Here is a 13,737-nt window from a genome sequence, read left to right on the forward strand (position 1 = left end):
TGTTCTGACCCGAGTCGTCCACTCATCGATAATCTGAAAGAAGATAGAGATCAAAGACATAATAAGATTGCCTTGCCGAGGGACGGTATACCCGCGGCATTTGTCGGGTCTCGGCCAGATACCCGGTGCTAATTCAAAATTAAACTTGTTTTTAGCAATAACAGGAAAATTTGAACGAGTCAAGTAATCTTTTTCTGTCCAACAGTGATCCCGAATCGATCTTTCTCGGGATAACAAATTCTTAGCTTGAGTGGGATTCTTCGCGTTTTTCAAGCTGGATTCGTTTATGCTATGCTTGTTTTTTGCGTAGAAGCTTTTGTTTCATTGTTGATGTGTACCCTTTTGAAAAGTTTGGATCTTGTCGAGTTTAACTAGTTGCGTTTCAGGGTACAATAGATTATTATCCGTGCTATGCTGTGAGATTATATTAACTTTTTCCAAAAAATAATTAGGTATCGGAAGCATAATTTTTTTTTTAAATGTAATAATTATGCTCTTGGCCAATTAAATAAAATAATTTTATATGAATAATATATATATAAAAAGGAACGATATTAAACAAGAATACACATATATAAGATAGCATGAGACAAAAACATTTATTCAAGAACAAAAGATAATGTTGTTTTATTTTTTTGTCAATTAAACATTGAGGATAAAATACAATAAAAAAAAAAAGATAAAAAATTGGTGAGAGCCAACTTAGCTCAGCAGTAATCTAAAACATTAAAGAATTGGCTAATTTGAATTAACTTGATAAACTAATGTTCTAGGTCATAAAATAAGGACATTTTGATAGAAAAAAATTAAAGAAAAATACAAAGTTATTTTAAAAAAAACAATGTCAAAACAATGTTATAAAAAAAAAAAGATAAAAAAAGATGTCAATCCTTATTAACTTCTCAAATTTGTAACTCGGGTCATTAGATTGGAGGTACTATGCATGGAAAAAACATGAAATTCAATCTCTAGAAAATGAAACGTTAAAGGTTGAAATTGAAAAAAAAATACTAAATAAATCACAAAAATAAAAAAATAGTGATTAAAAGAATATGGGTTAAAATAAAAATAAAAAATAAATTAAAGGGAAAAAATAAATTTCACTTTGAGAGATAAATTGAAAAGAAGAAAAAAAATTAATAAAAAAAATTAAAAGAATAAAAAAAAACAATACACTATCAACTTGGATTGAAGGGTAAAATTAAAACAATAAAACTCTTACAAAAAGGATTAAGAAAAACAAAAACAAATCATAAGGATAAGGATAAAATTGAAAACACCAATTCATGATAAAAAAAAAATTAAACATGTAGAATTTCTCAACGTATTGTTTTACATGAAAAAATTTAAATGTAAATTGAAAAACTTATGCATACATTGAATTAAATAAATCATGAATTATTATGCAAATAAATAAATAAATAATCATTAATGATAAATAAAAATATAATTGAAAAAATTAAAAAATAAATATAAATGAAAATATTTAATATTACAATATAAATAATTTACGTGATTATGTTTAATATAATTTTTTTTATTAAAATTAACTTGTAATAAAAATCAATGCACATAAAATTTATTGAAGAAAATAAAAGAAAATAAATACTATATGTAAGATGTACATATAAAAAATATTATAAAAAAAAATTTAATCTATAAAAAAATATAAAAACGATTACATATAAATTATACTAACCTTTAAAAAAATTAAACACATCTAATATAATAAAAAAAATAAACACTATTAAAAAAGGCTAAATAAATCAAAATAATCACATAAAAGGGTATTAATTAAAACAAATTATTTTAAAAAACATATAAAAAAGATATTAATTAAAAACAAATTCAAAAATAAAAAAAATAAAACCATGCCTAGTCCATCTTCCTCTCTCCCCTTTAATTTAGACTCCGTCGGCAGAAAGGATTTGATTCTCGCACCAAAAAAATGGAAATATCAGAAGAAATGTCTTTGAATGAGCTACCAGAAGGGTGCATAGCTAATGCACTGTCGTTTACAACTCCTCAGGACGTTGGCCGGCTCTCGGTTGTCTCTCCCATGTTCATGTTGGCCGCCGTATCCGATGTTGTTTGGGAGAGGTTCCTTCCTAGAGATCTTAAATCTATTCTATCCACCTCCCCTGATGGTTCTCGCCTGATGGCATCTACGGCTTCCAAAAAGGAACTGTATTTTAGCCTCTGTGAGAATCCAGTGCTTGTTGATAATGGGAGAAAGGTAAATTTTTCTTCTTTTCTAATTAACTTCCTTTCCTTTGAATTTTTTTATTGATCCTTTTGTGTTTTCTTGTTTTAAATATCATTTGATTGACTGGATTGCTTTTTATTTGACCAAAATGTCTTCTTTTTTTATATCCAATTGACCAGTTGACTGTTGATTTTCATTGATAAAGTTTGCTGAAGTCTTTGTTGGACCCATCAAGAGTATTTTGTTTGATAGTAATGGAAAGGGAATTGGATTTTCTGTAAATATAATCTCTTATCCTGGTTAGAGATGATGGGAAAAAGGCTGTTACATTGGAGGAAAGGTAGTTTTGCCTCTTGTCCAGTCCCATGTCCCCAAACCTATGTGACTGATTTGATTTTATTAAGCAGTGGATCTTTGTGGTTTTATTAGGAGTAATAATTTGTCTAAAGCATCCTGCCTTTTGTATTGAATAGAGCTTTTCATTGGAAAAAAAGAGTGGGAAGAAATGTTACAGGCTTTCTGCAAGGGACCTCTCGATTACATGGGGTGATTCTCCTGAGTATTGGACATGGAATTCTGACCCCACATCTAGGTTTTTCTTTTCTTTTTCTTTTTTTGAGTTTTTTCTTCTTAGTTTTCTGTTTTTGTGATTGGGATATGTAAATGTTGATGGTTCACCCACAGATTTCCAGAAGTAGCTGAGCTTATTTCGGTGTGCTGGCTTGAAATCCGTGGCAAAATCAATACTAGCATGCTATCACCCGCAACGTTGTACACAGCATACCTTGTGTTAAAGTTTTCCATAGACATTCACAATTATGGATTGGATGACCAGCCAGTTGCGGTTGCAATGAAACTGGATGGAGAAGAAAGTTATACACGGACTGTTAGCTGGAGTGCAGAAAGAAGGCGGGGGCAGGTACCCCGTAATGCAAGACGGCGGTTTTCTTTATTTAGCTTCAGCCGCAGAAGATCTGTATCTACTGGAGAAAGTGATGGACATTATCCACAGGAAAGAGGAGATGGGTGGTTGGAGATTGAATTAGGTGAGTTCTTTACCAAGGAAGGGAAAGATGGAGAGCTGGGAATTAGAGTTTTTGATGGCACTACTCATTGGAAACGTGGGCTGATTGTTGAAGGGATTGAGATTAGACCAAAACAGGGTAACTAGATGAGCAACTGTTTTCATATTCTAGTAATCATGTCTACTTTTTTTCACATCTGTAGTGCGTAGATTAAGGTTGGTATCTTGATTGCATCACTATCAAGAGCCTTTGCAGCTGGTCTAGTGCGCACACAGCTATGTAGGAGGATGCAGATAGCATTTCAGTAACTTTTATCTTTCATCTACTTAATATGTAAATTTTTAGTGATGATAGAAGTTGGATCTCATGTTTATGATGTTCACTTCATTTTAAATTATCTTCTTTCAACAAATTGCTTGATGTCATTTGTTTCTGTCTCAGGTGCAAGAGGAGCTAGTCCAAGCAGTTAAAGATGCACAGGAAATGGACTTCTTCATCTGAAGTGGCATGTTTAATACTAGAAGCCGGCAAAGTTTCCAACCATACTGTTGATGCTGAGACTAGAACCACAAAGAGAGCAAAATTATATTGTTGAAACAATGTTATCTGTTGTCTGTATTCAAAACTATCCAGTGTGTATGTAGTTTAAATCCAAAAGGTACTAAATCGAATGGGACATTGTTTTGCTGGGATCTTTGTAGTCTAGTTGAGGTTTCAAACACAATCTTTTTTTCACAGAAAGCAATCTAGTGAATTCAAATAAAAAGAAGTTACTATAAACTTATACTAGCTATTTTGCCTGTTGACTCTTCATAGCCTGGTAATATTTCTGGCCCTGAACAATTTTGTAGCATCTGTACCCGCCACATTTTCAAATGCTCTGATGCCTGATTTTGTTGATCAAAATGGTCGCAACTCATATTGGAATTGTACTTGCTCAAGTGCTGTATAACCTTAACCGGTAACTGCTTAATGAGATCAAACCTGAATAACTTGACATGACAGGCTTATTGGATCACTTCTAGGGAAAGAAAGACGCACGGAAAATAGAAAGAGCTTCATAGGACCTGTACCTGTATCATTTTTGAATGTTTTTGAACTTTAGCTGCCTGATTTGCTTAACATGGTCTCAACTCATGAACTATCCATGATATCTATGAAGCTTTCAGGGTTTAGTTACACTCAATTTGATCAAACTATGCTTCAATATGCACGAAAGCATTCATACGGCGTTTCCCATATTTTATCATTTCAAAAGTCTAATTATTATATAATTGATTTTTATTTCTATTTTTCAAGCATTGACTGGATTTGATCAATCTTGGTACACCTAATAAGATTCCCTAATCAGGATCGGCACATGTACAACCTTAACTTCCAAGCTTTCTCCTGTATCTGTTCCAGAACTTGATGCTTACACGGGAAAAATATGCAAATGGAATTCATAAAAAAGTTATTGGAAATGGAATTCATCAAAAAGGTAATGCAAATGGAGAGCGATGATCATAAGGTAGTAGGACATCACTTCGCACTGGACATGCTAGATTAAGTGTGCTTAGCAAATGTGTTGTCCTTCACAAGTCCTCGGGATGTATGCAGGCTGTCTGTCGTCTCCCCTACATTCAGGCCAGCCTCCGAATTCAGCATGGTTTGGGACGGGTTCTTTCCCTGTGATCTTGAATCTATTCTATCCAATTCCCCTGATGGCTCTCTGCTGTTGAAGCGTGTAACTTCCAAAAAACAACCGCTCTTCAGTCTCTGTGACAACCCAGTAACCTTTGATAATGGGAAAAAGGTAAATTTCATTTTATTAATTCATAAATTGCCTAACAATGGTCATAAGAGGAAAAAATTCTAATAGCGTGCTGCTTTTGCATTGAGTAGAGCTTTTCATTGGATAAAAAGAATGGGAAGAAATGTTACAGGCTTTCGGCAAGGGATCTGGGAATTGCATGGAGTGATAATCAGGAATATGGGGAATGGATTTTCTATCCTGGATCAAGGTTTCTCTGCTTTCACTTATAATTTTTCTGTTTTCTTCTGTTGTGGTTCTGATACAATTTTATGATTTTGGATGCCACAGATTTGCAGAAGTAGCTGAGCTTCTCTGGGTGTGTTGGCTGGAAATCCGTGGCGAAATCAACATCAGTATGCTATCCCCATCAACAATGTACATCAGGTAGCAAATGGAAGCATTAAAGTCCAGTACATCTCTAAGCAAAGATCAAATTGCTGATATATTTTTCAAGCCTCTTGCCGGTGCTCGTAGTTTACTTCTCAGGAACAAGCTTCGCATTTTGTCAAGAAATGGTAAGCTTGAGAGGGGATATCTGCTTTTAAGAGTGGTCTGACTTTTGTTTCGATCAGTACGGGTTCAGACAACATATTTGTCAGTGCACTGCCCATTCTCTGAGTGGTTACAGAGATCCTCCACCTTGGACACTAGCTTGCACATGGCGATTACGAAGACCACATGGCACACAGCTACAATCCAAGAAGTGAACCGTGTAATGGGTGGCCACGGCGGCTCTGCCGCGTCGTACATCTTGGATACACCACAGGCCACAGCTAAAAGTTATAAAGTTGCCGCCTCTGACTCGGATCTCATTTTTCTATCATTAATCATTTTGCTAATCCCAAGTAATTAAATAAATTAACATTGCTTTTAAGTATTAAATATTCGTTATTTGAATGGGAAACCACTTTGCTCTTCTTTTTTTTTTTTTCTTATCATTTTATATTCAAATTTAATGAGAATAAGTATAATTTATTCTTATATTTTCGTTCACCTTTTGATTTATCCTTTTTATTATATATATAATATATAATAGTTATTAAACCTCATGGTAAAACCAACTATTTGTCAGACAAGTTAATAGATTTCTTTTAATAAGTTAAAAATAACATTGGTTTTTTAAATTAATAAATTAATATATTTGTATTAGGTTTAAACGTGGCCGGTATTACATGCCAACTTGAAATTTTAAGCTAATTACACTAGAGTGTGTGTGTGTATATATATATATATAATTTTTTTTTTTTTTAAAACCCAAACCGATTATGGATCAATCTCTTAGGCTAATTCATATTTAATAACAATGCTATATATTTTTAATTAAATTAATAATTTATTTTTATAGTGAAAAAAGAGATACAAATAGTAAAGTAAAATTATATGTGAAGATATATATGTTAAATAATATTTATGTAGTATTATCTATTAAGGGTAGAATAGTACTTTCAGTTTAACCTATATATACTTTATTTGTATTTAGGTTAAGACTAAGCATTCATAATATACAGATTATTCAAAATTTTAGCCTCCCTTTTGTGTTTGATCTCAATAAGTTTAACATGGTATCAGAGCTGGTTTTATGAAACGAGGCTTAATCCCAAATACAGCTTCGCGAATCCAACTATTTTGTCTTCGGCTTCTGCAAAATTAGGTATTTCGACAGTTTCTGCAATTATTTTGGTATTTCGTCTTCCCTTCAGCATCTGCAATTTGGTATTTGCGTTCAGTTTTTGCAAATTTGTTTTGTGTTTTGGAGTAATCGTATAATTTCGAGAAGAGATTTGTTTAGTTTCTGCAATTTAGTATTTTGTTTCCGCTGCTTTTGCATTCTGGTTATTTGTGATTGCTGATTATGGCTACTGAAAGAGATGATTAACTTCAGTTTGTGAGTGTGAGGTTGGATGGGAAGAATTATTCGTATTGGAGTTATGTGATGAGAAATTTTCTTAAGGGTAAGAAGATGTGGGGGTATGTTAGTGGGACTTATATGATACCTAAGAATGTTGAGGAGGGAGATGCTGTTTTGATAGATACATGGGAAGCAAATAATGCAAAGATCATTACTTGGATCAACAATTCTGTTGAGCATTCGATAGGTATGCAGTTGGCGAAGTATGAGACAACAAAAGAGGTTTGAGATCATCTGCAAAGGTTATTCACACAATCAAATTTTGCAAAACAGTATCAATTAGAGAATGACATACGAGCTCTTCATCAAAAGAATATGAGTATCCAAGAGTTTTATTCTGCTATGACAGATCTTTGGGATCAATTGGCTCTTACAGAATCGGTAGAATTAAAGGCATGTGGTGCCTATATTGAGCGTAGAGAGCAGCAACGATTGGTACAGTTTTTAACAGTACTTCGCAGTGATTTCGAAGGACTTAGGGGTTCAATTCTGCATCGTTCTCCATTGCCTTCTGTTGACTCTGTTGTTAGTGAGTTATTGGCTGAAGAAATACGTCTTCAGTCTTATTCTGAAAAGAGAATTTTTTCTGCTTCGAATCCTTCAGTATCAGCAGTGCCTTCTAAGCCATTCTCTAATCATCAGAATAAGCCTTACACAAGGGTTGGCTTCGATGAGTGCAGTTTCTGTAAGCAGAAAGGTCATTGGAAGGCTCAGTGTCCTAAGTTGAGACAATAGAATCAAGCTTGGAAGTCTGGCAATCAGTCACAATCTAATGCTCATAGACCACCTCAGGGTTATAAACCACCACACCACAATACTACAGTAGTAGCTTTCTCAAGTTCTATTACCGATCCTAATATTTTGGCTGAGCAATTTCAGAAGTTTCTCTCCTTGCAGCCACAAGCAATGTCCGCTTCTTCTTCCATAGGTCAGTTGCATCATAGTTCCTCAGGTATGTCACACTTTGAATGAGTCTTGGATTCTGGTGCTTCTCATCATATGTCTCCAGATTCCTCATCTTTTACCTCTGTTTCCCCTTTGTCCTCCATTCCTGTTATGACTTCTGATGGCACTCCTATGCCCTTAGCAGGTGTTGGTTCTGTTGTCACACCTCACTTGTCTCTCCCTAATGTTTATCTTATTCCAAAACTCAAATTGAATCTTGCGTCTGCTGGTCAAATATGTGATTCTGGTGATTATTTAGTCATGTTTTCTGGTTCATTTTGTTGTATACAGGATCTGCAGTCTCAAAAGCTGATTGGGACAGGCCGTAGAGAGAATGGACTATATATTTTGGATGAGTTAAAAGTGCCAGTTGCTGCTGCTGCTACTACAGTTGATTTGTCTTCCTTTCGTTTGAGTCTTTCATCTTCTAGTTTTTATTTATGGCATTCCCGTCTAGGTCATGTTTCATCTTCTCGTTTGAGATTTTTGGCATCCACAGGAGCTTTAGGAAATTTGAAAACTTGTGACATTTCAGATTGTAGTGGATGTAAATTAGCAAAATTTTCCACCTTACCTTTTAATCGAAGTATTTCTGTTTCTTCTTCACCATTTGATTTGATTCATTCTGATGTATGGGGACCTTCTCCTATTGCCACAAAAGGAGGGTCTCGATATTATGTCTCTTTTATTGATGATCATACTCGTTATTGTTGAGTTTATTTAATGAAACATCGTTCTGAATTTTTTGAGATATATGCAGCTTTTCGAGCTCTTATCAAAACTCAACATTCTGCCGTGATTAAATGTTTTAGGTGTGATTTAGGTGGGGAATACACCTCTAATAAATTTTGTCAATTGCTTGCCTTAGATGGAACCATCCACCAAACTTCTTGTATAGATACTCCTAAGCAAAATGGTGTTGCTGAAAGAAAACATAGGCACATTGTTGAAACTGCTCGTTCTCTCTTGTTGTCTGCCTTTGTTCCTAGTGAGTTTTGGGGAGAAGCTGTTCTTACTGCTGTAAGTTTAATTAATACAATTCCATCTTCTCATAGTTCGGGTCTATCTCCTTTTGAAAAGTTATATGGGTATGTTCCTGATTATTCCTCATTTAGAGTCTTTGGTTGTACTTGTTTCGTTCTTCGTCCTCATGTAGAACGAAGTAAGTTATCCTCTCGATCCGCTATTTGTGTTTTTTTAGGCTATGGTGAAGGTAAAAAAGGTTATCGTTGTTTTGATCCAATAACTCAGAAACTTTATGTGTCTCGTCATGTTGTCTTCCTTGAGCATATACATTTCTTTTCTATTCCATCCACTACTCATAACCTGACCAAATCTGATGTTATTAGTATAAATCTATTTTTTGAGGATTCTGATAACATCTCCCCTCCTGGTATTTCACATGACTCTGGATATGTTTGTAAGCTTAAGAAAGCATTATATGGTCTCAAACAAGCACCTCGTGCTTGGTTTGAGAAATTCTCTATTGTGATCTCGTCTCTTGGCTTTGTTTCTAGCAGTCATGATTCTGCTCTTTTTATCAAGTGCACTGATGCAGGTCGTATCATTCTGTCTTTATATGTTGATGACATGATTATTACTGGTGATGATATTGATGGTATTTCAGTTTTGAAGATAGAGTTGGCTAAACGATTTGAAATGAAGGATTTGGGTCATCTTTGATATTTCCTGGGTATTGAGGTAGCATATTCACCTGGAAGTTACCTTCTTTCTCAGTCGAAATATGTTGCAGATATTCTTGAGCGGGCTAGACTTACAGATAACAAGACTGTTGATACTCCTATTGAGGTTAATGCAAGGTACTCTTCTTCTGATGGTTTACCTTTGATAGATCCTACTTTATACCGTACTATTGTTGGGAGTTTGGTATATCTCACCATTACTCGTCCAGATATTGCATATGCTGTTCATGTTGTTAGTCAGTTTGTTGCTTCTCCTACTACTGTTCACTGGGCAGCTGTTCTTCGTATTTTGCGATATCTTCGGGGTACAGTTTTTCAGAGTCTTTTACTCATCCACCTCTTCCTTGGAGTTGCGTGCATACTCTGATGCTGATTGTCGCACGTCGAAAAAATCCCGCGCGCGCGGCACAGGCTGGCGATTTTATCTCTCATTGTTGCATTTGCTTGAATTGGTTCGTTAGGAGTCGCCACCTAGTATTTAATTGAGGTTACTAGGAAACCCTGCTGGACTGGTCATGGTTAGAGATTCACAGGTAAGGGACTGATTGTGGTTAGGGAAGGTGTTAGCACCCCTAACACACCCTACCTGAGATAAGCTGCTTCGTGAACTTGATGTGTTAAAAAAGTTTTAAAAATTTTATCTTTTCATCGGATTTTAGAAATACAACTTCCATACAAGTTTGTACTTCTACACCTTTGATTCGATCAAAATATTAAATCCTTCTTTATTCTTTGCTATCTCATCATAAAAAATTCATAAACAAAATACACGCACCACATTCAAGCTTCGTGAGCTTGATGTAATTTTTAAAATAAAACTTTAGCCCACTTCTAAGGCTTCGATACATCAGTTATTAAATCCCAGAATATATGTAGAAACATGTTCTTACATTTTCATGGAAAATATAACATGATTTTATCCATCCTTAGAATTTGTGCATTTAAATATTAAAAAACATTTTTCTTTTTGTTCTTTTTTTTATGTAATAAATAATAATAAAAAAACACACACACATCTCTTTTTATTATGCTGACTCACCCATAATTACATGTTTACAACATAACAAAAAAAAATAATCGAATAAATCAAGACACAACAGTGGCCAAATATACACAACAACATTTACAAATTACAAAAATAGCTTCGGGAACAGTGCTGGGAGAATCCTGGGCATCTTTTGTGATCGTTGTGCAGCGGTAGTGCGTGGAACGGCTTCCTCCCCTCTTCAATTTTCTGCCGGCGGTGAGAGTCCGGTCACCTGCAAACACAAAAAAAAAAAAAAACGCAAACAAAGCAGTTGATTTTAGTTTTTTTTTGTTTCAAATCTGTTTTTAAATTTTTTTCTTCTGCCCGTTTCGGATCTGCTTTTGGTTCTTTTCTTCTTCTCCCCGTAGACTGTTCTGCTGTGAAGGAGGCCCTGTACTTTGGTGGCCCTGATCTGGCGACGAGAAGGGGCGACGGCGCTGCTGTGGGCACTGTCGGGTGGTCTGTGACCGACAGTGAGGGAACAGACGAGGTCTGTGCTGCTGGGTCTCCAGTGATGGCTGGTCGCAGAGGATGAAGAAGAGAGTGTCGGTCGCCGGAGAAGGTGCTGGAAGTCAGATCGTCTGGGGAGAGAGGAGTTGTGGTTGGTGCTGAAAAAGGGAGGCTTCTGGCGAGAAGAAAGTAAATCTGATCTGGAAGCTGTTGTGCAAGGGCTGAGGCTCTGGTTTTGAAAGATCTTGGCCGAGTGAGAGTCGGGTCTGTGAGGAGGAACTGCTGAGAGGGAGATCAGTAAATGGGGGTAGCGGCCAGTTCTGGTTCGTTTTTAGAGAAGATGGAAATGGGGCTCTGTTTCTGTGGGCTGGAGGATGGCAGATTGGTGAGAGGGGAGACCGTGGCTGAGGTGGAGACGAGAGCAGTTGGGTCTGTCGGTTCAAAGGGGAAGAGGCAGAGGTCAAGGAGATGAGGGGCGAAGGAGATGAATATGTGGCTGGGTTTGATGATTATCTCACCGGAGAAGGCAGCTGTAAAGGGGGTGGAGTCAGTTGCAGAAAGCTAGTTTGGGTGAGGAGAAGGGGCGAATGGCTGTCAGGAGTGGCTCCGGTTTGCCTTTTGTTCCGGTAACTGAGAAGGAGAAGAGGCTGCAGCTGAGGGAGTCAAAAAATTAAAACCAGCAGGGGGGCCGGCGGCTGGTGCAAAGGATAGAGATTTCTTAGGGTTAAGTTTCTGTTTTTTTTTCTTTTAAAAATGCCGAATGCCGAAATTAACCCCTTACAAAATGAACCCCCCCACAAAATGAGTTAAAAACTGCTATTTATAGGCAAAACATTTTTTCGGGCTTCCAAATTGGTCCCTCAATTTTTTTTTTGTTCAATTCACTTGGTAAAAATTAAATTTGGTCTTAAAATTTCAATCTTTTCAATTCAATCCAAATTAAGCTCCCAAACTTAATTTTTCACCAATTAAGCCCCCAAATTAATTTGACCCATTTAAAGTATAATTAAGTTCTTGCACTTAATTAAATCCTTCAATTGGACCTAAATTAATTCTTAAACATAATTAATATTTAATTTGGCCCATGATTAAATCAAATTGGCCCATTAAAAATTTAATTATGTCATTGGACTTAATTTTTATGCAAATTCATCCAATAATCATTTAATTTGACCTTTGAATTTGCATTTAATTTGACCTTCGATTTTTGCGGTTCTTTTTTATCAGCTTTCTCCACATTGCCGGCCTTTATTTTATTTTTTGATTTTTTATTTTCAAAAAGAGTGAAATTTGGGGAATAACCCAAAATTGGGTTATGACACTGATCATGGTAGTGATCCCACAGATCGCAAGTTTGTTACCGGGTTTTGTATCTTTTTAGGTGATTCTCTTATTTCTTGGAAGAGCAATAAACAATCTATTGTTTCTCAATCATCCACCGAAGCAGAATATCGTGCCATGACATCTACCACCAAAGAGATTGTTTGGTTACGTTGGTTACTTGCTGATATGGGAGTTTCCTTTTCTCATCCTACTCCTATGTATTGTGACAACCAGAGTTCTATTCAGATTGCTCACAACTCGGTTTTTCATGAGCGAACTAAGCACATTGAGATCGATTGTCATCTTACTCGTCATCATCTCAAGCAAGGCACCATTACTTTGCCTTTTGTTCCTTCTTCCTTGCAGATTGCAGATTTTTTTACCAAGGCGCATTCCATCTCTCGTTTTCGTTTTCTGGTTGGCAAACTCTCGATGCTTACAGTTGCCGCATCGTGAGTTTGAGGGGAGATGTTAAATAATATTTATGTAGTATTATTTATTAAGGGTAGAATAATACTTTCAGTTTAACCTATATATACTTTATTTGTATTTAGGTTAAGACTAAGCATTCATAACATACAGATTATTCAGAATTCTAGCCTCCCTTTTGTGTTTGATCTCAATAAGTTTAACAATATATTCTTCTTATTATTAGTGGGTCATTAATTTTATTTTATTTTTTCTTTTTATATCTGTTTTTTTTTTCAAGACGTGGCATAAAAAACTATTATAATATTATTAGTTACTCTCTAGTACAATAAAAATTCCCACGAAAATGCCATGTTACAAACTTAAATCCAATTTGATTTATATAAAAAAAATAAACATGAAAAAAAATGTCAACACCACATGACAATTTTCGTTAAAATAAATTAGGCTGGATTTGACTTTATGATGCCAGATATTTTTATTAATTTGTATAAAAAATAATAAAAAATTAAATTATAGGATGATTTAAAATATAAAATTAATAAATGTATTTTAAAAACTGAGAAAAATTAAAATTCTAAATTAAACTATATCCAAAATTAAAAAAATTAAGAGACTACCTCAAATAAGACAAGAAACCCAAAAATACCCCACCTAATAAAACAAAATATTAATTATCCTATATAATCATCAGCTTAATCCAAACAACAAATATAAAAAAATATACTCATCCCATGTGAAAAAATTGAAAAACTGCAGATTCAATCTTTTCTAAAGCAATAATAAAGAGTTCAACCAGATAAAAAAAGAATAAAAAAAAGAAGCTTCTACTTTATCCTATTTATTTAATGGCCACCAATAAAAATCACATATACTTAACTGCTAAGCTTCCCCACGACCCATACTGCATTCTCTATATATTGCA

The 13,737-nt window shown here is 35.0% G+C and overlaps 1 protein-coding gene across 1 annotated transcript; it reads left to right on the plus strand.

Annotated features, from left to right (window-relative positions):
* The first annotated feature begins 1,878 nt into the window (after window positions 1-1,878).
* On the plus strand, window positions 1,879-4,024 carry LOC118050168 (putative F-box protein PP2-B12). Its single transcript, XM_035060413.2, has 4 exons — window positions 1,879-2,236; window positions 2,680-2,798; window positions 2,891-3,369; window positions 3,673-4,024. Exons 1-4 carry the CDS (start codon window positions 1,949-1,951, stop codon window positions 3,699-3,701), a joined length of 915 nt encoding a protein of 304 aa, XP_034916304.1. The 5' UTR covers window positions 1,879-1,948; the 3' UTR covers window positions 3,702-4,024.
* The last annotated feature ends 9,713 nt before the right edge of the window (window positions 4,025-13,737 follow it).

The sequence above is a fragment of the Populus alba genome, chromosome 6 (assembly GCF_005239225.2).
Source record: "Populus alba chromosome 6, ASM523922v2, whole genome shotgun sequence".
In the NCBI taxonomy this organism is placed as follows: Eukaryota; Viridiplantae; Streptophyta; class Magnoliopsida; order Malpighiales; family Salicaceae; genus Populus; species Populus alba.